Source organism: Theobroma cacao, chromosome 10 (assembly GCF_000208745.1).
Source record: "Theobroma cacao cultivar B97-61/B2 chromosome 10, Criollo_cocoa_genome_V2, whole genome shotgun sequence".
NCBI lineage: Eukaryota > Viridiplantae > Streptophyta > Magnoliopsida > Malvales > Malvaceae > Theobroma > Theobroma cacao.
Genome location: NC_030859.1, coordinates 2,157,694 through 2,181,446, shown reverse-complemented (window position 1 = coordinate 2,181,446; position 23,753 = coordinate 2,157,694). Strand labels below are relative to the sequence as shown.

Sequence of the window (23,753 nt, the reverse complement as noted above, 5' to 3'; positions counted from 1 at the left end):
ATAAAAATAATTATAAGCATATTAAAAATAAAATAACCCTTTGAATTCAAGTGTTAAAATTAAATTAATGAAAGGAATTTCAATGAAATATATCATATGAAAAATCAATGGGACTTTCAATTAAAAGTCCCATATTATATTTATGAGAAAAACGTGAATATAAGTGTGACTTATCTTTAATTATTTACTATCTATCTTTTCTAAAGCAATTAAGGGAAGAATTCAGATCATCAAACTTCAAACTTTCATGCAAAAAAATCTAGCTCATATATTCTCTAATCTCTTCATAATTGACTCTTTCTTTTTTTCTATAAGGATCTTGGATTTGTGCCATACAATGAGAAAAGCTATGGCCCTAAGCTAGGGCAGTAGGACGCTAAGCATGAGGTATATGGTAAGAGGCAAAATATTCTTACCAAGATACAAAAGATTTGGTTTTAGATGTGATGATCATTTTCTTTTGGTAGAGTCTAGAGGGAAAGGGTCACCTTTATTCCTTCTTTAAAACCATATTGTTTTGCCCCTTCACATGGCCACACAATAGCATATGAAATAAAACAAAAGAGATTTGTTATTGTCTCACCTTTAACTCATTCAATTTCTCTATTATTGATAAAAAATCATTATTAAAGGTATAGTTAAATGTATGAATGATTGGGGCACTCCGAGAATTGAACTCGGGGACCTCGCACCCTAAGCGAAAATCATACCACTAGACCAAGTGCCCAATTGTTGGCCACACTTCCACAAGCCCTAGATAACTTAGTTTAACCAATAGTAGTTGCAAATCTTTGAATTAACATGATTGGATCTTAACAGCTGTGGAAAAACCATATGGAAGTGCCAAAATTGACTCTTCTTCAACAAAGGAGGACCTAAAAGGGCTATAGCACAGAACAAGCCACAAGCATAACAGGGAAAGAGCAAAAGAAGCCAAACCTACTACTTTAATTTGAAATAATAAAAAAAAAAACCCACCCCATATGAATGAGAATGTAATCAATTACCTAATGAAACCTACAAAATTCCAGACAGAAAATCCTTATTAACAGTGCTAAATGGTATCATTGCAGCTTGTCTCATTCAGAGGTCAATGGAAGGCATGCAGCATAATTATAGACCCTTGGTTTTAAGAGTCCTTTTCTTTTCTTTGTTGCCAAGTGGTGTCCCACTCTTTGACAACTTTTTCTCAACGATAATTGTTGTAAAAGACCCCATCAAGCTTTTGCTAACACACTATAGTTCTTGAAAGAGCTGCAACAAAAGCTTTTTGATAATGAGAGACTGGCCATGTATTCAAGGATATATAGAACTTCTCCAAGTGGTTAAGAACAGTTTAAAAGCATTCAAAGACTGATCATGTGCAACAATAGCATTAAGAAACCTTGACAAATGCTGATATTACCATGTTCCCGTACAAGAAAAATCTACCAGGCAACTTGTTAAATGGTCAGTTTAGCTGAGAAACATGCATTTCTAGCTTTTTAACCAATGAAGAAAAGGGGCAGGATTACCTCTCTGGTAAATGCCTTTGTTAATGAGGAATGAGGTGAATTCAACAGGCTTCAGAAAGATTGAAAATTCTTGAATGTGAAGAGTGTGCATCCCAAGGCAACCATTAAAAGCTAAAATGGAAAAAGTTTTGAGATGAAAGCACTTCGAAATCTGCTCAAGGGCGGGTGGTACAATCTTCAATTTTTTAGAGCTAACTTGACAGATTCTTTTCCCTGCAGAAAACATGTTTTGATGAGAAAAGAAATAGAAAGGCAGAACAGTTGAGGAGCTATTGCAAACAGTTTTTTGCCCAACAACAAATCAGGTGCTTTGGATTTGCATTTTCACGTTGCAAAGGCAATGATTTTGGACGTTTCTATTACATGATTAGAAAATCAACAACATTCCCATACCAACACCCAGCTGTTGCAATCAACTTTAGGCTGGAAGAGACAGTGGGAGGACCATAGAGTTGATATCTCAATGATATGGTTGCCCATGATCAATGCTCAAGCTTCAAGTCAACGTGCAACGCCAAGAAAATCCCACATCTCTAGCCTTATTAATCCGAATCTGTGAAAAAGCATTGGATTCCCAGACAGCTTTTACAAGAAGTTGCCCTTGTTTTTCAAACCAAGTCATGATGAAGTAGCCAATTTGTCCTCCATAAATATGTCCCTCTTCCTCATGTGCTCATTAAGACCAGCACCAAGGGTGAAAGCACAGTGGGTTGGCGCCAAAGATGAAGAGAACACAAGTTGTAGCCTATCTGATCATTGCATTTCTCCTTGTTACAGCTTCTCAATCTCAGTTTTCAATGGCCATAAGGATTCAAGCCATGGGAACAGGCAAGCTCTTTCTTACCTATATATATATATCTTCAGGCACTCTCAGAACATGTAATCTTGGATAAAAGACGACAAATTACATTACTCTTCTTTTTTTTTTTTTTTGAAACTCTTTATTACAGTTGATGAGGATGTGAAGATCAGAACTGCTAAACCTAAACCAAATTCTGGCAAAAGGTTCTTGCTATCTACTTGGGTGAGTTTTGCTTATTGCTAAATATAAGGTGGTCTTACCCTTTGTTTGATTATGATGAAAAATGGCTGACATGAATGCCTCTGTCTTTCCTTGTGGAGAAAAGAAGGAACCTGCAACACAGTTCAAAGATAACATGCGTAAGGTTCCATCTGCGCCAAACCCAATCGGAAACCGGCATCCACCATCCAAGCCATGAAAGGAAAGAAAAAGGATGGAGCTGTGATATTGTTTTCTCCTGTTGTTGAGGTTAATCAAAAGTTTTGCATCTGTAATATTTCTCAGTGCTTCCTATAATTTGTAGAAGGGCTTCATTATAGGTAATTCAGTACAATGAATACTGTCCTTTTCTCTCTGCTAAATCCTACTACATAATCAGAGAGAATCCCACAATATTGTTTGAAGTACTTTTTGGAAATTCTGTGTGAATCTTTTTTCCCCACCTAGGTGTCTAAATATGGGGGGTAAATATGCTTAATTGGTTTGGAAAAACTTTATTCAGATATCAGGCAAGATGAACTTTCTCTTGCCATGTTTCCAGCAAACATTTTTCCATCAGAACTTCTCTCTCTTTCCCCAATTCTTTCCCTCCCCTTTGGCTTATTCTGCCATTAGAATCTCCTGGAAACCTTTGGCTACCATTGTTAGGGAAACAACAGTGGCAGTAAGGTGCTGATGCTATAGCAGAAAGCATAAATTTTCTTCGACATGATGAAGGAAAGCAGCATAGAAATTGTTGAATCAGAAAGAAACAAGGGATTGGTTATAAAGTAAAGCAACCCTTTGAAAAAGGGGTTCATCCATGATCAATCAATGGCCACATCAATTTGTACAAATGAAGAAATTATTAACACAAAAGAAGAAAAGGGTTTGTCACTAGTTAGTCATGATTTCCTCTCAAATTGTGATCCGCGTGAAATCGCAACTTTGAACTGTATATTCTTGTCAATTCAAAGGCCTTTCATCGACTAGTCAAAGTATAAAGTTTGAAGCTAATAAGGTGAAAGAACGAAATCACTGACAAAAATAGTTAAAAAATTTTCATTGCTGACGATTGACTATGGGAAGTTACTCTATTGTATAAGTATTAGCAGAAATTGGAATGTGGTTGGACTGCCCAGTTCGGGATATTAAAGCCTCTCCTTTGGCCTTTTCTTTGTATTTTGGACTTACTTTTATTTATTTTTCTCCTACCACAAAAATATCTATATAATTAATTGAATAATAATAGCATAATACGTGAAAATTTTTAAATTATTTAAAAAATTTTAAATCAATAATTCTTTTTTTATTATCTTCAATCAAGTTTTCATAAATTTATTTTAGATAAAATATATTTTTTATGACTAATAGTTATTTAATTATCGTTAATTAAAATAATATTTATGTGTGACATAAAAGTGGAAGGTGAAAAATATAATATGATAATTTTATCATATCATATCAGTAAGTTACACCGTCATCTATTATATATAAGTATGTATCATTATCTAATCTAAAATGACAAGTAGTAATTTGATAATAATAATTAATCATCGTAATTTTAATATTATTAATTTAAAAAAATAACGAATTTAAAAAATTCACAGAACCATTTTTTTAATGTGAATGACAAATTTTGTCACTATATATTCCAATTTCAATGATTTTTTAAATAAAAATTAACAAAATTAAAATATTTCACAAAATATTCTTTTAATAAAAATAAAAAAATTATCATCAATTTGTTACTTGATATCTGAAAATAAACAAAATTGAAATTATAAGAACAAAATTCGACGGTGAAATTTTTCATTATTGACTTACATCATAGTGATAAATTTGATCTTAATCTTATTATTATTCGATAATTAAATAGTAAGTCCTTTGATAATGACATGAAACATAAATTCAATTTTTTATTAAAATTGTTTGATTTTGAAATTTCTTTCCAACTTTTATTAATCCAAGAAAAAAGAAAATAAATAAAATAAAATGAATTTTTTGTATTCTTAGCATAGAAGAAAGAATCCTTACCGTGTGGTAAGCCCACCGTCCACGATGGCCCAAACTAGCTGTATGTGACTTGTAAAGTAGACACGTCAGCGTCCTAGATTGATAAATTCTAATAAATAAAATTTATTTAATTTATAAATAAATTAAATCATTCAGTATTAAATATTTGATAATTTAAATTTTATATATTTTATAAATATTTTATCTTTATATAATTATTATTAAAAAATAAAACAAATGAAAATAAAAACGCGGGAAGAGATTCTCCAGCGGAGGAGGATTCGAAGTTCCTTTAAAAGTGCGCTTCTTGGAGTAGAATATTCTTTAATAAATAATTAATCAAAAAAAGAAAAAATAACAGAAAAAAGAAATCTCCAGAACCAACCAGGAGCGAGAGATTTTAGGTGGGAAGGGCAGGGTCAAAACTGACGGCTAAGAATTCCCCTTATCGAACTTTCTAGAACTCTTAACCCCAAAAATACATACCAGTATTCTACTATATAACTCCCTCTTCCCTCCCACTCTCTTCTCATTACAAGAAAGGCAAAACGCTGCCAAACCTAAAAAAACCCTAAACCATTTTCTTTGATCTCTCAGCCGCCGATTTTATTTATTTCTCTGTTTTCAAAGTAATTCGTATCGATGGCCGGAAAGGGAGAAGGACCAGCGATCGGGATCGATCTAGGGACGACGTACTCGTGCGTCGGAGTATGGCAACACGACAGAGTTGAAATCATCGCCAACGATCAAGGAAACCGTACGACGCCGTCTTATGTCGCTTTTACGGATTCCGAGCGTTTAATCGGTGACGCTGCTAAGAACCAAGTCGCCATGAACCCCATCAACACCGTCTTCGGTAATCCCTGATTCCCTCTCTGCTTTATTTTGAAGGACTGAACATAGTTTCCTTTAGATCTGCGACGATGTATGTTCTTAGATCTGTGTATAAATCTATTTTTCTGGTTTTATTTTTTATTTATGACGTCATTTTGGGATTAGCGATTATTAAAAGAGTTGACTTTGCCTTTGTAGTTTGTTGACTGTAAGTTTTGTTTATAATAACACAGATGCTAAACGATTAATCGGGAGAAGATTTACGGACGCAACGGTCCAAAGCGATATTAAGCTTTGGCCCTTTAAGGTTATTGCTGGGCCTGCTGATAAGCCCATGATTGTTGTTAATTACAAGGGTGAAGAGAAACAATTTGCTGCTGAGGAAATCTCTTCCATGGTTTTAATCAAAATGCGTGAAATTGCTGAGGCCTACCTTGGCTCCACTATCAAAAACGCTGTCGTTACAGTGCCTGCTTATTTCAATGATTCCCAAAGGCAAGCCACCAAGGATGCCGGAGTCATTGCTGGGCTTAATGTTATGAGAATCATTAACGAACCAACTGCTGCTGCCATTGCTTATGGTCTTGATAAGAAAGCTACCAGTGTTGGTGAAAAGAACGTTTTGATTTTTGATTTGGGTGGTGGTACTTTTGATGTTTCTTTGCTTACTATTGAAGATGGTATTTTCGAAGTTAAGGCTACCGCTGGTGATACTCATTTGGGTGGTGAAGATTTTGATAATAGGATGGTGAACCATTTTGTTCAAGAGTTTAAGAGGAAGAATAAGAAGGATATTAGTGGGAACCCCAGAGCTTTGAGGAGGTTGAGGACTGCTTGCGAGAGAGCTAAGAGGACTCTTTCATCCACTGCTCAAACTACCATTGAGATTGATTCTTTGTATGAGGGTATTGATTTTTACTCAACTATTACTCGTGCTAGGTTTGAGGAGCTTAACATGGATCTTTTTAGGAAGTGTATGGAGCCTGTTGAGAAGTGTTTGAGGGATGCTAAGATGGATAAGAGCAGTGTCCATGATGTTGTCCTTGTTGGAGGTTCCACTAGGATTCCTAAGGTGCAGCAGTTGTTGCAGGACTTTTTCAATGGCAAGGAGCTTTGCAAGAGTATTAACCCTGATGAGGCTGTTGCATACGGTGCTGCTGTCCAGGCTGCCATTTTGAGTGGTGAAGGAAATGAGAAGGTTCAGGATTTATTGCTTTTGGATGTTACCCCTCTGTCTCTTGGGTTGGAAACTGCTGGTGGTGTTATGACTGTTTTGATTCCAAGGAACACCACTATTCCCACCAAGAAGGAGCAGGTGTTTTCAACCTACTCGGATAACCAGCCGGGTGTGTTGATTCAAGTTTATGAGGGTGAGAGAGCCAGAACTAGGGACAATAACTTGTTGGGTAAGTTCGAGCTCTCTGGTATTCCTCCAGCACCTAGGGGAGTTCCTCAAATCACTGTTTGTTTTGATATTGATGCAAACGGTATCCTGAATGTCTCTGCTGAGGACAAGACTACCGGCCAGAAGAACAAGATTACAATCACAAATGACAAGGGTAGGTTGTCCAAGGAAGAAATTGAAAAGATGGTCCAAGAGGCAGAGAAATACAAGGCCGAGGATGAGGAGCACAAGAAGAAGGCGGAGGCCAAGAATGCTTTGGAGAACTACGCCTATAACATGAGGAACACTGTCAAGGATGAGAAGATTGGCTCAAAGCTTTCCCCGGATGACAAGAAGAAGATTGAGGATGCCATTGATGGGGCTGTTCAATGGTTGGATGGCAACCAGCTAGCTGAGGCAGATGAGTTCGAGGACAAGATGAAGGAGCTTGAGAGCATTTGCAACCCCATCATAGCTAAGATGTACCAGGGAGCTGGTCCTGACATGGGTGGTGCTGGCATGGCTGATGATATTCCTCCAGCTGGCGGCAGTGGTGCTGGTCCCAAAATTGAAGAAGTTGACTAAGTTGCTTAGTCCTGAGCCTATATGCTATTTTTAGAAATTTTATTGTTTGGGTATTCATGCGATTATGTTTCATTCTATGTTTATTTCTTATATGGATACAATCTCCAATTTTTGCGTAATTGGATCGGATAAATGCATTACATTACGTCTTAATGGCGGTGCGCTTCTGCTTTGCATGTAGAATTACTATGCTTTTGTTTGCTTTTTAGCTAGGTTTTTGTAATTGTTTTTGGACTGCTCCAGAATATCTATTAGGAATAAACTAATCTCTAAAGTCTCATGTCCTTAGCCATCTCCACATGATGAGAGACAAAGTCCATAATTCGTATCTACCAATAGAGTTAACATGATGCATAATAACAAGGCTAGAAGAAGTTGGTCGCCTCAAGAAATCTACGACATTATCCTGGAACAGGAACTTGGATTATAGAATAACCTTTTTAAGTGAGGATAGTACTACTCAATATACAGTCTTGAACCACGGCTGGCTTGACAAATTGGGATTTCGATACAAAGCCAATTTCTACAGCTGAGAATCTTCATTTAACTTTCTATCACCCTACTACATTAAGGCGCCTCCATTGCCACATACAAAACCAAAACTAGGCAGCTTCATTCATCTTGTCCAAAACCATGGTTTACCATTATGGATGATATACACAAGGACATGAATGCTTCTTCAGCAAGCAGCACCAAGCTCAACAATTTTCATTGCCTCTTACTCCAAAGAAGAAGAAATGCTACACTTGCCATTCTCATAACATAGAGGTAGAAAAGAGAACACAATCTATCATGCCTGAAAGCAAAACTTAACCTTTCGAGCCAAGTGAAAAAGCAAAATTCCAATCTCACAATTCACAAATTAAGTTAAATTCTTGATGTGAAAAAGTTAAATTCAAAGGAATGCACATACGTAAGGCAGTTATTAAGTCAATAAAGATGAATTGTCAATAACTATGATGAATCATCGACCCACATACCACCATGGACTGATCTAAAGATAAATTGAAAATTATAGAAGGTATGAGAAAAAAAAACCCATGTAATGTAAAAAAATGCAGTTTTAATTTCACAGATTTCCTTATGGAATGAGGTTAGTAAACAATGAAGCACCAACCACCCTAACAACCTTACATGTATTACACTATGGATTCCTCCAGGTCCATAAATGCTCGTTCACTCCATGGGGAGGGGCGAAGGCAGACACGGACCTCATGCTCTTCTGGTCCTACACGATGCTTGGGCACAATAATTTCAAGCATTGTTCCTGTCTCATCACGGTAAGCTTCCAGTTTAGCATCTTCGGGAATGCGGTTTGGAAGGGGAATTTCTCTAATAAATTCCCCTGGAGGGCAGTGCTCTGGTGTTGGATCTGTTAGCTTAAATGTCCTGTCATGTCTCTTAATGAATGGCATGCAGGCTGTACTCACATAACATATCTTTACAATTCCATGTGAGGGAGTATTTCTCCAAGTAACTTTCACCCTTTGAAGATCTGAAAAGGGCAAGCTGACGATGATCAAAAAGCCTTCATCATCTTCATATATTGTTTTTGCTGCTGTAACGGGCCCATATACATTCTTCATTACCCCGCTAAATTCATTCAACCATGTTGGCTCGACTGGATGAATTTTCATATCCAAAACTCGGTTAGAATGCAAATTATTAGGTAGACCAGGATCCTCATCATTTCCATGCCGGAAATACTCCTTTTTCCGTTTGTTGCAGAGAGGTGATACATCCATCCCATCACCATTTATATTTTCTAATGGCTGAGTTGATAAGTTCAAACCAGTACCATTAAGCAATTTTCTAGGGTGGGAATTTAAATGACTCTTTAGAGGAGCAGGGGACTGTTCAAGCTCAAATTCTGTGTTTGTAAGGTTCCTCCAAGCTCCAAAATCACTTGCTTCAGGAGGAATAGAGAAGTTTATATCCCTGCCCGTAAGCTCTGTCCACCTCCTTTTCTCTTCATCATCGATATTAGAGAGGTTTGGTGATGGCACAACTTCAATCCCATGTAAACACTGAGGATTGGAGAGACCCCTGTAGTGTTTCCTCTGCATTCTATGAGATCTGACAAAACCCTTATCCACACTAAATGGAAATGGGCGCTCCCCTTGCCGAGAGTGACCATTCATGTAACTCCTCAACTGCATCTTACCAAGTGCATTTTCTGGCCTTTCCTTGAAAACCCACATATACATGTTCTCCATATCATGCTGAACCAAGAATGAATCGAGCTGCAAGTCTGACTTGTCATACCCAGACACACCATTGCCATCCCTACTTACCTTAGACTTTGACTTCCCATTCAAAACAGGCTTGAAGTAGAAAGTAAAGAAAAACCAAGCACCCCATACACTATCAAGACGCTTTATGCATTTCTTAGCCACTTTTGGGATATTGACAGCCGCCTCAGACTCATAAATCTGAGGTGCAAGGCTAACATCTAAGATGTCACATGAATCATTCCATGCCAGTGGAGGTGGACTCGGTTCAGAAGATAGAGGAAGATTGATATCAGGTGGCTGAGAAAGCAGCATAGGTCGGTTCATCTCTCTCTCCAATTCATCTGGTGGAAAAGAGCCCGAATCCATTGACAAAAGTGTAGATGGGTGATAATTCTCCATTGATAGGGTAGTGAGAAGAGCTTCCCCCATTCTTTTTTCCTTGCTCTTTTCACAGTTTCCTCTCTTTTCGCCTATGTATGTAACTCACAAACCCCTAACAGTCAACAAAAGTTCCCTATTGACATCTTCACGAATCAAAAGAAAAAACCAGCAGTGTAGTAGATCCATCAATCAATCAATCCACAAAACCACTGATGAATCTCATAAATATCTTCATGGTTCAATCCCCACCACAATAATACCCACAAAATTCCATCAATCAACCATATTCACACTAAAACCGACAAGAGCATGAACAGTACATAGTTAGCACCAAAAAAACCAACCTGAAAAACATCAACAAAAACACCTCCACTCAATAAAAAAAATCCATATTCATATCCAATAAATTCCATTACAAGAAACAAAAACCCAATTCAATCCCAAATTTTCCATACGAAAATGGATTCAGAATAACGAAAAAGATGCTTCTTTTACAAGACAAATAAACCCTATATCAAGGCCTAGTCAAGCTAATGTTTTCACTCTCCAAGATCTAAAATACCCTAAAACAATTAAAGATTCAAAATTTTCACTTTCTATGGATTTTCTCCCAGCAACCAAACAGAATATAACAAAAGAAAAAAAAAGGAGCAAACCCAAGATTCTACATGAACCAGAATCCAATAAAATCTAACCGAATATTAACAGCCGCAAAAAGAACAGATTTGAAAAGCAAATCAAATCAATCACACCAAAACAAAAAACCTAAACCTAAAAAACAAGACAAAATAAAATAAAAAGAAATTTTATTTTCATTATTATTACCTAAAAGGAGAGGCTTTGAATCCAGAGAAATTTGAGAGCTTGAATAATGATCCCCCCTTTGAGAGAGAAAACGGATTGAATATGGAAATGAAGGAGGCAGCGGCGACCGTTAAGAATTGACGACGTTAGGTAACGGAAATGTTGACGGCGTTTTCCTTCTGTTTTTTGGATTGAACTGGGAAGCGAAAAACAGCGGTCAAACAAGGCGTCTCCCTCTTATCTGATAAGACTAACAGTGCCATAGAGTGTTATAACGTCGTCTGAGAAAGTACAAAAAACCGACCCCAAAAAACTAGTTGAGGAGCACGTGTTAAGACACGTGCTAGTTTCCTTTTTTGTTTTAAGGCTTTCTTTTTTTTTCCAATTAGAATTAAAAGAGAAAATAAAATACATTAAATCTTACCTAATTAAACTTATAATCTTAAATTTGGTTATTTGATTTTCTATTTTTCTAATATATAAATAATTATCATAAATCTACATTGTTTCAACATTATTTATATTATATAACTCTAAAATGATGAGTCTATTATAATTCATATATAAATTAATTAATTACTTGAATCGAGTTATAAAGTATCATAATCTTACTTAATCAAATTAAATAATCCTGCATACTCTTTTATAAGGTATTCGTCGATATCCATATTTGTAAATATATATAAATAATTATCATATGAAATTTAAGATGAATAAAATTAAGACTTTACAAACTCTTAATCTTAATCTAAATGTAATAATTAATAAAAAGATTTTCCAAAAAAATAAATTTTGACTTGAAATGTACGATTAGATCTACATATAGATAAAACGTGCGTATATATATATATAATAATTTTACAATGATCTCATCATTTCGAACAGATGTCATGTGCATATGCAATATGTGGAAAAGTTTTTAATATTCAAAGTGATCCGTCAATTTTTGTGTGGGTTATGTTCATTGATGTAAGACAACTTGATAAATAAATAAATAAATTAATTAATTAATTAAATATAGTTCTAGTATTGATTGACAAGCTTTATGCAATTATATTATTCAAACAACAATTTTAAGCATAATAAATTCATGAATGTTGAAACTAGTTTAGTCTCCTCATTGCATTATCTTTCTTATATTATTGTATGATTACTGTTTTGTATAATTTTTAATTATCTCATAATTGAATTTTTTTAATGTGTTTCTTCCTTAGTGACATTATTATAATATTAAAATAAAGATTCTAATTATGCAAAGCTTATTAGGATGCACATATCATTAGAACAAGACAAATTTTTTGTTTTGTTTTGTTTTTTTTATTCTCTTTTTGGAACATGATAAATTATTTATAAATTATTAAGTAGAAATATTGTGAGGGGCAATGAAAGCAGAAGCTCTTCGGGTAGCTAAAGACAATTTGTATTATTTCAACAAAAAAAAACATTTATAGAAATAACATGGAGATTAAATTATATTTGGTTGAAAGAGAAGATATAAATTAAAAAAAATTCAATGGGGGCTTAAAATAGGGAGACTCTCTTCTTTTTTTTTTTTAATTCTCACTAGTTGATTGATTGGATTTTGAACTCATTTATTAAAAACATAATACTTAAAAAATTTTAAATTATTCATAAAAATTTAAATAAATTATTAGTTTTTTACATTTAATCAAATTTTTATATTTTAATTTTAGATCAAATAAGTTCTTATAATCGACAATTAACTAATTATCGTTAGCCAAAGTCATTTTAAGTTATATGATATTATCATAATATGTTGACATGTTATAATAAACAATAATATTACATGATAACATAATTAAAGTGACGTTTTAATTAATGACGATTAATCAATCATTAATTATAAATACTTGTTTGACTATAAAATAAAAATACAAGAATTTGATTAAACTTAATTGAAGAATAAGAGTTTATTTTAATTGAATAATTCAAAAACTTTTTAAAATATTACGGCTTTATTAAACTATGCATTCTCAATTTTAATGGGTGTTTTCCTACTTATGAAATTTTGAAGGTATGAAATAGTGTGATCAAAATCTCTTTGTTCTTCTTCTCTCATATTCTTTTCAACCAAATGAAAAAGAAAAAAAAAAGGTAAAAGAAAAGAGAAAAAGCTTCCTCCTACCTCATTTCCTTTCCATTCTTTTTTGGTGACCAACCATTATTCTCTCCACCAGCAAAAGTGTATTGAACCTAAAGAATAAAAAAATGGGTATAAATTGTATTAAAAAAGCATATATATATCTAGTTTTCCTTATCAAAAAGAAAAAAGAAAAAGTCTCAAATAGAGGCTGCTTTGATTTGAGATTCAGGTTATTCCAGTTTGGAGACCTTATCTTTGGTTTTTTTTTTTTAATTTTTTTTCTGGTCCATGCAAGTGATAAGTGATTGGCTTTTGCTAATCAAACAATGAACAATTATTCAAAAAGAAGCATCATTGAAGATTCCCCCATCCTTTTCACTTTTATAAGTTAGTTGATGTCAAATTCACTAATAAAAAGTTTTCAAAAAGGGGGCCAACTTCCTCCTTTTTGCCACATTTGGGTACCAACAAAATGGATGGATTTGATTCATGTTTACCTTCAGTTGAACATTGAAGATATCCCCCTATCCATTTTAGTTGAATCTTTTGATCCTATTCTTTATTAATCCATGTAGAATAATTTCCAATTGATTTCAATTATTAAATTATTGTTGGTACAAATTGAAGCTTTTAAATTCCTTGTAAAGTCATAGAAGCAATGTATTTGGCGTCTTAATTGCTTTATCAACTATGTCAAAGGGAAAAAAAAAAAAGAAAACAAATCATTGGATAATGTATTGCTTATTCTGCATGAAAACAAAAGATTCATATTACGAAGATAAAATAGATATCAAAGTCTTCTTTTATTTGATAGATATATCTTTTGAGTTAAAATTACGGGTACGTAAAAAGTAATATTAAAGTTTATCAAACTCTTCATTGATGTAAGACTTCTATGAAAGATACGAGGTCTAAAAATTCTATTATAACGTGTTACATAATTGAATGAGATAGACTTCTTGATATCTTTTGAATTGAGAGTACAATCTCGTGACCTTTACACATGAAATAGATTCCAATACCATATAACTCTTTTTACGTAATTCAAGCCTGAAACTTTTACATGTACCCTAAAATAATCACAATATAACATTATTAGCAAATGAAGTAAAAAAGAATTCTAAGTATTATCAAGGAAATTGATCAATCCAATTCTCCTTACAAGCTTTGTGAATGATTTGATGTAATTTTCACTGATATTATAATATTCTTCATAGGACAATGCTAATCTTTGCATTCATCGCCAAAGCAATGCCCAACACAATTCAAATGCTACTTGGTATCCAAAACGCCGACCATTTTTTTGTTTCATGGTTCATTCTCTGCCATGGGGGAAAGCGATTTCGGTTTAGAGAACACCAAATTATCCGTCATTTTAGTCGGCATCGGATCGGCAGCCTTGGTGGTGACAATCTACCATTGCATTGCCATGGGGTGGTGCCGCCGTCATACCCAAATCCCAAGGCCACAACAAGCACAGCGTCAGCTACCGCAGCATTCTTTTAGGCACGAAACGTCGGCGGTACCAAGCTCGGAGATTTCAGCAGCCCAACTCATCCCGGCCCATAAGTACCAAAAGGGCATGGGCTTGGTAGACGACGACGGAATGTGCGCGGTCTGCTTGTCTCAGTTCGAAGAGGGTGAAGAGTTGAGAACGTTGCCGGAGTGCCTGCATTCGTACCATGCACCATGCATCGATATGTGGCTCTATTCTCATTCGAGTTGCCCCATGTGCCGCACCGACGCCACGCCGTTTCCGTCACCGCAAATATTCCACCATCGACCGGATTCGGATTCCGGTTCTGTGCGTATGGATTCAGGTATGTTGCATAACATTGTACAATCACAGACAACGTGAAAAAACTTCTACTCAACTTTGAAGTTCCAAGATTCAGAAATAACAGTCATTTGAGTTGCAAGAACATGGCACTGTTTCACCTCCTTCAACTTTCTACTCATCTTAGTGGCCAAATACTACAACTGCATGCATGAATTCAAGAGAAATATTCATTGACATGTTTCCAGGGTTGCAGTATCAAAGACTGTTCAATCAATATGACTGACTGAATTATGGGATTTTCTTCATATGAAAACCATTAATCTCATATTATAAGGCATGGGATTTTCCAGGAATGCAATATCAAGACTGTTCAATCAATTTGAATAACCCACTATTCTCATGGTGTAAGGCATGGGATTTCCTTCATATGAAAACAGCATTTATCTCAAAAGAAAAATAAAATTCTTATTCTAAAGATAGATTGTTCCAGCTACTCTGCCCTTGGGGAATAATCCATTATTAGGTGAGTTCGTTACAGAGGACACCAAGACAGAATTCATCACAAGAGGTAGAAAAGTTCCATCAAGCAGCAAATTCTTTCAATGGGATTCAACATGATTATAAGAATCGTTGATAGAATGGATTTAGCTGCCATTTAAAGAAGCTTCAGCCTCTTTGTCTCAACCTTCACACTGGCTCCAAATTACTTACTAGCAACATAATTTTGCAGCCAATTAGTGGAGCTGCAGAAGGCTTGATCAATTTGGGGGCACTTCTCTGTTTCCATTATACATCATTTCCTTGAATCTTCCTTATGTTCTATAGCATAAAATGACAGGAGACAAGCACCAATGACTAGCAAATATAAGCAATTAAGCACTATTTATAAGGATTCAGCTCAAGAGTCAAGTGTAAAGACCATACTTACTCAAGCACAATCTCAACCGAAACAAAGAATAAGAGAAAGGGTACTTAGATTAGTAAGAGAAGTCATTTCCTGTATCATAAATCCAGTTTCTATCAAGGGATTTTTTTTTTTTTGAAAATTAAAGAAGATTCATTGCATCAAGAACTCTTTACATACAAAAGAAGCAGTACTCAACTGAGAGATTTTCAGTCAAGAAACTGCCAGAAGACCGGCTTACCAAAAACAGCCATGGTCAAAGCCCTGAGAAACAAAACATCACACAGCATTTAAGTTCTCAATTCACAAGAAAATGCAATCAAAAGACACCAGAAGCCTACAAATGACCCAAACCAGGAATCAATCAGAAAACCTCAGGAAAGCAGGACATGTAAGAAAAGCAAACAAAACCTCTTGGACTGTTTTCCCCTCTTATACCTCCATACACACTTAACTGCATCAAGATATTATGAACACCGCCCAAGGAAAATTGAACACCCATAAAGTGGGAGTTTATAGATAGCAGCTACTGCATCAGTTTGTAGAAAAACACATTACGCATCATAGATCAACCATGCCCTTTAATTTCCAGGGAAAGCAAAAAATTTTGGCATGATACACAGAATTGACCACCTACAACTCTATAAAAAGATCAACAGATCCAGACTTAATTAGCATATTCTAACATCTGAAGTATAACGGACTATTGACCAAACCCATCAAAATGAACGTGAAAATAAACATGAAGATGAAAAGAAAACAGAGAAAGAGATAGAAGAGACCTGGAAAAATGCAGAATAATCAACATATCCAGACAGAGAAAGAGATGGAAGAGACTTGTGAGACTGCAGAATGAAGGAGGGGAGAAATTACAGGGAAAAATCAGAAAAAAAAATTTGGACCATTTCTCGATTTGTGCGTGTCATCCTTGCGCAGGGGCCATGCTAATCTTCTCTGTATCGTTCCAATTTTATCGGATGTCCCCGAAGGGACAAGCTAGGCTCCCCCCTTTTGCACTTATAAAGCCTTATATTGTTCTGAAACTAAGCAATGTGGGAATTTGGTTTACTTTCAACTAAAACTTGTCCAAGTCATCCAAAGAGCCTGTCCTAGTCATCCTAGTCAGTTAACACAACATGCAGATAAAACTCAAAACAAGTGCTAAGGATGTCATAACAACATGCAAATAAAGCTCAATCAACATACAGAAAAAATTCAATCCAAGAACAAGAGACAAGCACAAAGGATGACATAACAATATGTAGATAAAGCTCAATTCAAAAATAAGAGACAAGTACAAAGAATGACATATTCAAATCTTATATATAACTACTTACATTTCAAACTTATTTTATCATTTAATTTTAGTACTATAAATACATCATTTTGAAATGAAAATACCAAAGTACTTTTCTTTCACATTCAATCTCCTATATTGAATTTCTTTATGGCACATGGGCTTATGGCACCAATTTCGTGGTTCAAATTTTCAGCATTTAACACTTCAAGGCTAATGGGTATAATATTTTTAAACAATTCTGATTGTTTGTTCTTCCCTTTTCAAAAACTTTCCAAGAAACTTGGCAAACCGGGCTACAGGAGCATGCAAAGAACAGAACTGAACTATCCTTTTATGTTGTAATTAATAAAGCCTCATTTTACTATGCAAGCAGGCCTGGTGGGGCTGCAATCTGAATTGAGTAGGTTTGAAAGGAGCAGGTGCTTCAACATTTTTATGCCACCAAAAACAGAAGACAACACTTGTTAAACATGCTTTGCTCAAAAAAAGAAAGAGGAAACTTTGCCTTCTCGATGAGTAAAATTTGTCTGGCTGCTTTCTCTTGATGCAGACTAATCAATGGCAACGGCATCCTCTCCTTCCTTGGGTGATTAAGAATCAAGCCTGTATAAACAAAAATACTGTTGCAAATCCAACTAATACCAATACTATTTGGCTGCAAAAATTGGACCTGATAAACTGAGTGTGTTGATGCACTAAAACAAGTGCAGCTTACACCCAAGAGGTAGAAAAGTTCCATTATGCAGCAGCAAATGTTTCTTTTCAGAGGATTCACCATGATTATAAGAATCGTTGATACAATGGATTTAGCTGCCATTTAAAGAAGATTCAGCCTGTCTCAACCTTCACATTGGCTTACTAGCAACTTAATTTTTCAACCTGCAGAAGACCTTGATTAATTTGGGGGCACTTCTCTGTTTCCACATTACTTTTATTTCCTTGAATCTTCCCTATGTTCTATACCCTAAAATGGCAGGAGACAAGCACCAATAACAATCAGATAAGCAACTTAGCACTATTTATAAGACTTCAGCTCAAGAGTCAAGTGTAAAGACCATACTAATTCAAGCACAATCCCATCCAAAAGAAAGAATTAAAGAAAGGGTACTTAGATTAGTAAGAGAAGTCATTTCTTATATCAGAAATCCAGTTTCCACCAAGGAAAATTAAACACCCCAAAGAGTGCGAGTTTATAGATTGCAGCTACTGCATCAGTTTGTAGAAGAACACATCATGCATTAAGGATCAACCATGCCCTTTCATATCCAGGGAAAGCAAACAATTTTGGCATGACCCGAGAATTGATCACCTGCAAATCACTGAAAACAGATCAACTAAGCCAGACCTATCTGAATTTAAACTACCATGAGCCTCTTTATCAGTTGTTTAGCTAATTCTAACACCTGACCCATCAAAAAGAACATGAAAATGTAAAGGAAACAGGGAAAGGGCTGGAAAAATACAGGAAAAAAATCAGAAAAAAATTTGGACCATTTCTCGATTTGTGCGTGTCATCCTTGCGCAGGGGCCATGCTAATCTTCTCTGTATCGTTCCAATTTTATCGGATGTCCCCGAAGGGACAAACTTGCGTGGCTGATTTCTGCTATATAAAACCTGTTACTGTTCTGTTCCTAACTAATGTGGGATTTTGGTTGGATTCTGACTAAACTGACTAAGACCTTGCAAGTGGGCTGGTTGAGTCTTAAACAGGGTACAAAAACCATGGGCTTTGAGGTTGTAGGACCCTGTTAATTCGCGTAAAACCCACACGTCGACTGTTGACGTGTCTCAACGTGATGAATGGGTCTGAGTCCTAGACATCAAAGCCCAGCTGATCACTATTTCTGAGGTAAGGAAAAATTTTTCATGGGGCAAGTAGCTTTAAGTTATGGTCAAGTTTTGGTAACAGATGGCAACAATTGTCAAAGAGCCTGAATGTTGAAGAAAAATGAAGAAGAATATTGACATAACTTGATGATCCCAAGTTTGCAATTAGATAATTACAGCTTGTGATTTTTGGGTTGATTCCGAAGTATCAGCAAGGGCCAAGCAGATAATGGCTCTGTCACTTTCTATAGTTTGGGTCTTCAATTCTTGGATGATGCACTCAACTGGCTCTTTCAGGCTAGCTTTTCTTTTCTCTTTCAAGTTCTAAAGTTGGAGAAGTATGTACCTCACACTTGCATTGTACTCATTCAATCCCAACAATGCATTAGATACAGCTTTGCAAACCTCATCACAGTTGATTATTTCCTACAACATCCAAAACAAGAGAAATGAGAATAAAACTCCGCACATTTTTTAAGTATATTCATGTTATCACATCAAGTTCACATAGTTCATCCATGCCATATATGGTTCATACCAATGTTTCTTCAATTCAAAGCTCCCTAAGCAGGTTTACCTACTCGACCCTAACCTGTTCCAATCATACTGCTAATGTATATATAATTTGTGACAGGACTTGTGTTCATATGGTTGAAGATGAACGATGGGCATGCAATGGGCTGCCTTCTGATATAGTTGTAGGTCATGGAAGTCAAGCATTCTTCATGAGTATTTGTGGGATATATAGTTGAAGTCAAACTTTGCTCTTCATAATCTTTTCCATAATAACAATTTTTTTAAAAAAAATTTGATTCTTTTGTAACTAGTTCGAACAGCCCCCATGATCAAGAAACTTGATCCATCAGCCATTAGAACATGCAAAGAACAGAACTAAACAAAAGCCTCTTATGTTGTGATTAATAGATGCTCATGTTAGTATGTTAGCAGGTGAAGAACATGCAAAGAACAGAACTAAACAAGCCTCTTATGTTGTGATTAATAAAGGCTCATGTTACTATGTAAGCAGGTGAAGTGGGAAAAGGTGAGTAATTTGATTATGAGTAATTTTTATTTGTATATGTGATAATTATTAAATTTCCACAAAATTTCATATTTTTTTATATAATTTGTATTTTTTAAAATTTGATTATAAAAATCTCATCTTAAAATGAGAATAAAAGAAAGCAAAGAAAAAATTTGATTATAAAATCTCATCTTAGAATGAGCATAAAAAAAAAGCAAACAAAATTCAGTAAAAAAGTGACATTTTTATTTCGTTTTTTTTATATAGTTTATATTTTTTTAAAATTTGATTATAAGTAATTTTTATTTGTATATGAGACAATTATTAAATTTCACATAATTTCATATTTTCTTATATAAGTTATATTTTTTAAAAAATTTGATTATTAAATCTCATTTTAAAATGAGCATAATAAAAGCCAAAAAAATTTTTTGATTATAAAATCGCACATCTTAAAATGAGCATAAAAAAAGTAAAGAAAATTCAAGTAAACTATTATAAATCTCATCTTAATATGAGCCTCAAACCAGAAAAAGTCAGACCAGGTTGATCCTGATCCAACCATATCAAAGTTGTTGTAATGCATCATCTCACGTGCGCGAGATGACGGAGGGGCATTCTGGATTTTTATTATATAAAGTCTTTGATAGTAATATACGTGAGTAATGTGGGATATTATGCCCCTACTCCTGATTACGCTCCTATATTACTCCCATGATTGGGAATGCCCTTTTAAGCTAAGATTGGGTTGAGTCTGTGAGATAGAATATTCCCATGCATGCCCAAATGGAACGATGCAATTGCGATGAAATGAAGTGGGGATCCTTCAGATATTCATCCCAGAATGAGCACACTTCCCAGACTCCTGCAGCAGCTCATCATTGCTCTTACAATAAGACTTTGGTTCATTGCTTGTACATCTCCAAGCTCTCAACTCTTTAAGAGTTGCCTCCATCTTCCTCAAAACTTGTGTATCGTCTTCATCTCCCATATAGATGTATCAGGCAAGGGAAATGCCGCTGGTTAGGATCCTTCAAGGTGTTGTGGATGTGAGAGGAGAGCCAAGGGTTGTTTATGTTATCACTAGAAATTATAATTACATCAAAGCTATAGCATCAAAGCTCATACACAAAATAAAACCCATTATTATCAAAGACTTGTTTTAAAATTTGTTTTCATGTAATCATGTAGTGAAAGGCCTTAAAGAGTGAAAACCCAAAGTTTCACTTTCACAAATTGAAAAGCCAAAACCAAAACCAAAAGAAGTTGATATAAATATGGTAAACAATGCTATTAGGAAAAGAATATGCTGAAAAAATTCTACGAATTTGATTATCTTAAACATATAACATAACAAACAATAAAACAAAATAATGCTCTTATTTCCCACTTTCATTCTTGTTTCCTCATCGTTTCTTTAATTTTTTTCTCTCACAAACTTATAAGTGATTTTTATTTATATCGATACTAAAATTATTCAATTTCACATAATTTCATATTTTTTGATATAATTTTATATTTTTTAATGTTCTTATTTCCCTCTTTCATTCTTGTTTTCTCATCATTTCTTTAATTTTTTTCTCTCACAACCTTATAACAAAATAATGTTCTTATTTCCCACTTTCATTCTTTTTTCCTCATCATTTCTTTAGTTTTTTTTCCTCACAAACTTATAAGTAATTTTTATTTAAATAGATTAAATTCATAACCAAATACAAGTAAAAAATTTCAGTAAAAAATCACAAAAAAAAAGAAAATTCAGTAAAAAAATCACAAAACTGTTAGACCAGATTGATTAGGTTGAACCAACCCGGTCCAACAATTTTGTATATAAAAATACGAAAATGGGTAATTTCCAATTATGTCTGCGAAAGCAAACACAGGGCCATGCTTTTCTTATTGAAAGCATTTAACATGACATTGCTAAGTGATGTGGGATATTTCGTTGGTTTCAACTACGACGTGAAGAAGGATGTAACCTGATTGAACCCATACACGTGGGGGGCTAGCAGCACAAATTGACCTGAATGATATTCTTCTTCCCCTTGAGATATTCATTCCACAATAAGCAAAGTTGCGAGGCTCTCTCATCTGCTTCTTCCCCATTATTACCTCATCTTCATTGCTTCAAAGAATGGTTTACCGTCTAACTTCTCCCATTCTCTTGACACCAATAAGTGCAACTGGATATTCTCAGCAACAATTGACTACTTGAAATTTATTAGCTTACAGATCCTACTACAAGAACTGCATATGCATATCCAACCAACACCCAGCAAAGATTAAAACTTACAGCAAAGTTTTGTCTAAATAGCACAACACTTATTAAATTGCAAAAGGTCCCTTTCTTCAGATGATAAACAGTGAACTCAACACACCAGATCTTATTTTAAGGATCAACTTTGCTCTTCATAATCTTTTCCATAATAATAATAATTTTTTTAAAAGAAAAATTGTGAAGAGAAATGAACAAGGCTCTTATGGTGTAATGAATAGATGGTCATGTTAGTAAGTAAGCAGGCCATGAGGTGGGAGTTTGTTTGTGTTCATCAAAGTAAAGGTCAGTAGATAAGGCTGCAATCTGCATCTCAGCTCAAAATGAGCATTAACAAAAAAAAAAAAACAAAGAAAATACAGTTAAAAAATGACATTTTTTTATATAATTTATATTTTTTAAAATTTGATTATTATTAATTTTTATTTGTATATGAGACAATTATAAAAAATTTGATTATAAGTAATTTTTATTTGTATACGCAACAATTATAAAAAATTTGATTATAAGTAATTTTTATTTGTATATGAGACAATTATTAAATTTCACATAATTTCATATTTTTTAAAATTTGATTACAAAATCTCATCTTGAAATGAACATAAAAAAAAGTAAAGAAATTTCATTTAAAATATTTAAAAAAAAAAAGTAAAGAAATTTCATTTAAAATATTTAAAAAAATCTCAAAAAAGTGAGACCGGGTTGAACCAACCCGGTCCAACTAATTTTAATTATCAAAGTATTGGAGTGCGCACGTCATCTCACGTTAGAGGAGACAACGATCGCAGTGTACTCTCTATTATATAAAGCATTTAATAGTCACGTATCTGAGTGATGTGGGATATTACTCCCCTAAACCCCCTATATTACTCCCATGATTGGGAATGCCCTTTAAGCTAAGATTGGGTTGAGTCAGCGTTAGATGAATATTCCCATGCATGCCCAAATGGAACGATGCTAATTATGATGAAAAGAAGTCGAGATCGTTGAGATATTCATCCCAGAATGAGCACACTTCCCAGACTCCTGCAGCAACTCACCATTGCTTGTACGTCTTCAAGCTCTCAACTGTTTAAGAGTTGCCTCCATCTTCCTCAAAACTTGAATATCATCTTCATCTCCCACGTATCAGGCAAGGGAAATGCTGCTGGTTAAGATCCTTCAAGGTGTTGTGGATGTGAGAGGAGAGCCAAGAGTCAAATTTAATAACCCAAATGAAAAGAGAGAAATGGTTGATCGACTCATGGAAATTGAAGATGAGGATATAATCGATTTTACTGCTCGTGTTGTTGTTTTCTGGTGATGAAACCTCAGCCCATGCAGCTATGTGGGCAATCATCTATCTACATGGTGACCATCCACAAATGTTGCAAAAGGCTAAGCAAAACGCAAAGAAGAGAAATGAACAAGCCTCTTATGTTTCAATGAATAGATGGTCATCCTAAAACCAAGAGAGAAATTTGAAGAAGCTGATGGCTGCAGTGTCCCACGTTAGAAGAAGAGAAAGACATTTCCCCCAGAGGCTGATGGCTTCCAAAGTGAAAAAAGTGCAGAAAGGGTAAGAAAAGCTATAGCATCAAAGCTCATAGACGAAACAAAACCATGAAAACATACATGACACCCTCTCTTACCTTTCCTCCTTGTCCATAATTCCACAATTCTGAAATTATGTACCTTCCACTTGGATTGGTATTCATTTATTTCCTTTATAGCCCAAGTGACTGCCGTATACACTTCATTACCCATCTCATTCTTCATTCTCTCAACTTTTCATCCTCATCATTCA

The 23,753-nt window shown here is 34.7% G+C and overlaps 3 protein-coding genes and 1 non-coding gene across 4 annotated transcripts; 2 read left to right on the top strand and 2 right to left on the bottom strand.

Annotated features, from left to right (window-relative positions):
• Positions 657–727, bottom strand: TRNAP-AGG. Its single transcript has one exon. It is a non-coding gene; the product is annotated as a tRNA-Pro (tRNA).
• LOC18586118 lies at positions 2,084–3,074 on the top strand. Its single transcript, XM_007009308.2, has 3 exons — positions 2,084–2,342; positions 2,465–2,538; positions 2,642–3,074. Exons 1-3 carry the CDS (start codon positions 2,237–2,239, stop codon positions 2,732–2,734), a joined length of 273 nt encoding a protein of 90 aa, XP_007009370.1. The 5' UTR covers positions 2,084–2,236; the 3' UTR covers positions 2,735–3,074.
• LOC18586117 (heat shock cognate 70 kDa protein 2) lies at positions 5,043–7,505 on the top strand. The gene is made up of 2 exons (XM_018129198.1): positions 5,043–5,386; positions 5,598–7,505. Exons 1-2 carry the CDS (start codon positions 5,173–5,175, stop codon positions 7,331–7,333), a joined length of 1,950 nt encoding a protein of 649 aa, XP_017984687.1. The 5' UTR covers positions 5,043–5,172; the 3' UTR covers positions 7,334–7,505.
• On the bottom strand, positions 8,244–11,013 carry LOC18586116. Its single transcript, XM_007009306.2, has 2 exons — positions 10,774–11,013; positions 8,244–10,292 (listed from the first exon to the last, which is right to left on the bottom strand). Exon 2 carries the CDS (start codon positions 9,994–9,996, stop codon positions 8,473–8,475), a length of 1,524 nt encoding a protein of 507 aa, XP_007009368.2. The 5' UTR covers positions 9,997–10,292; positions 10,774–11,013; the 3' UTR covers positions 8,244–8,472.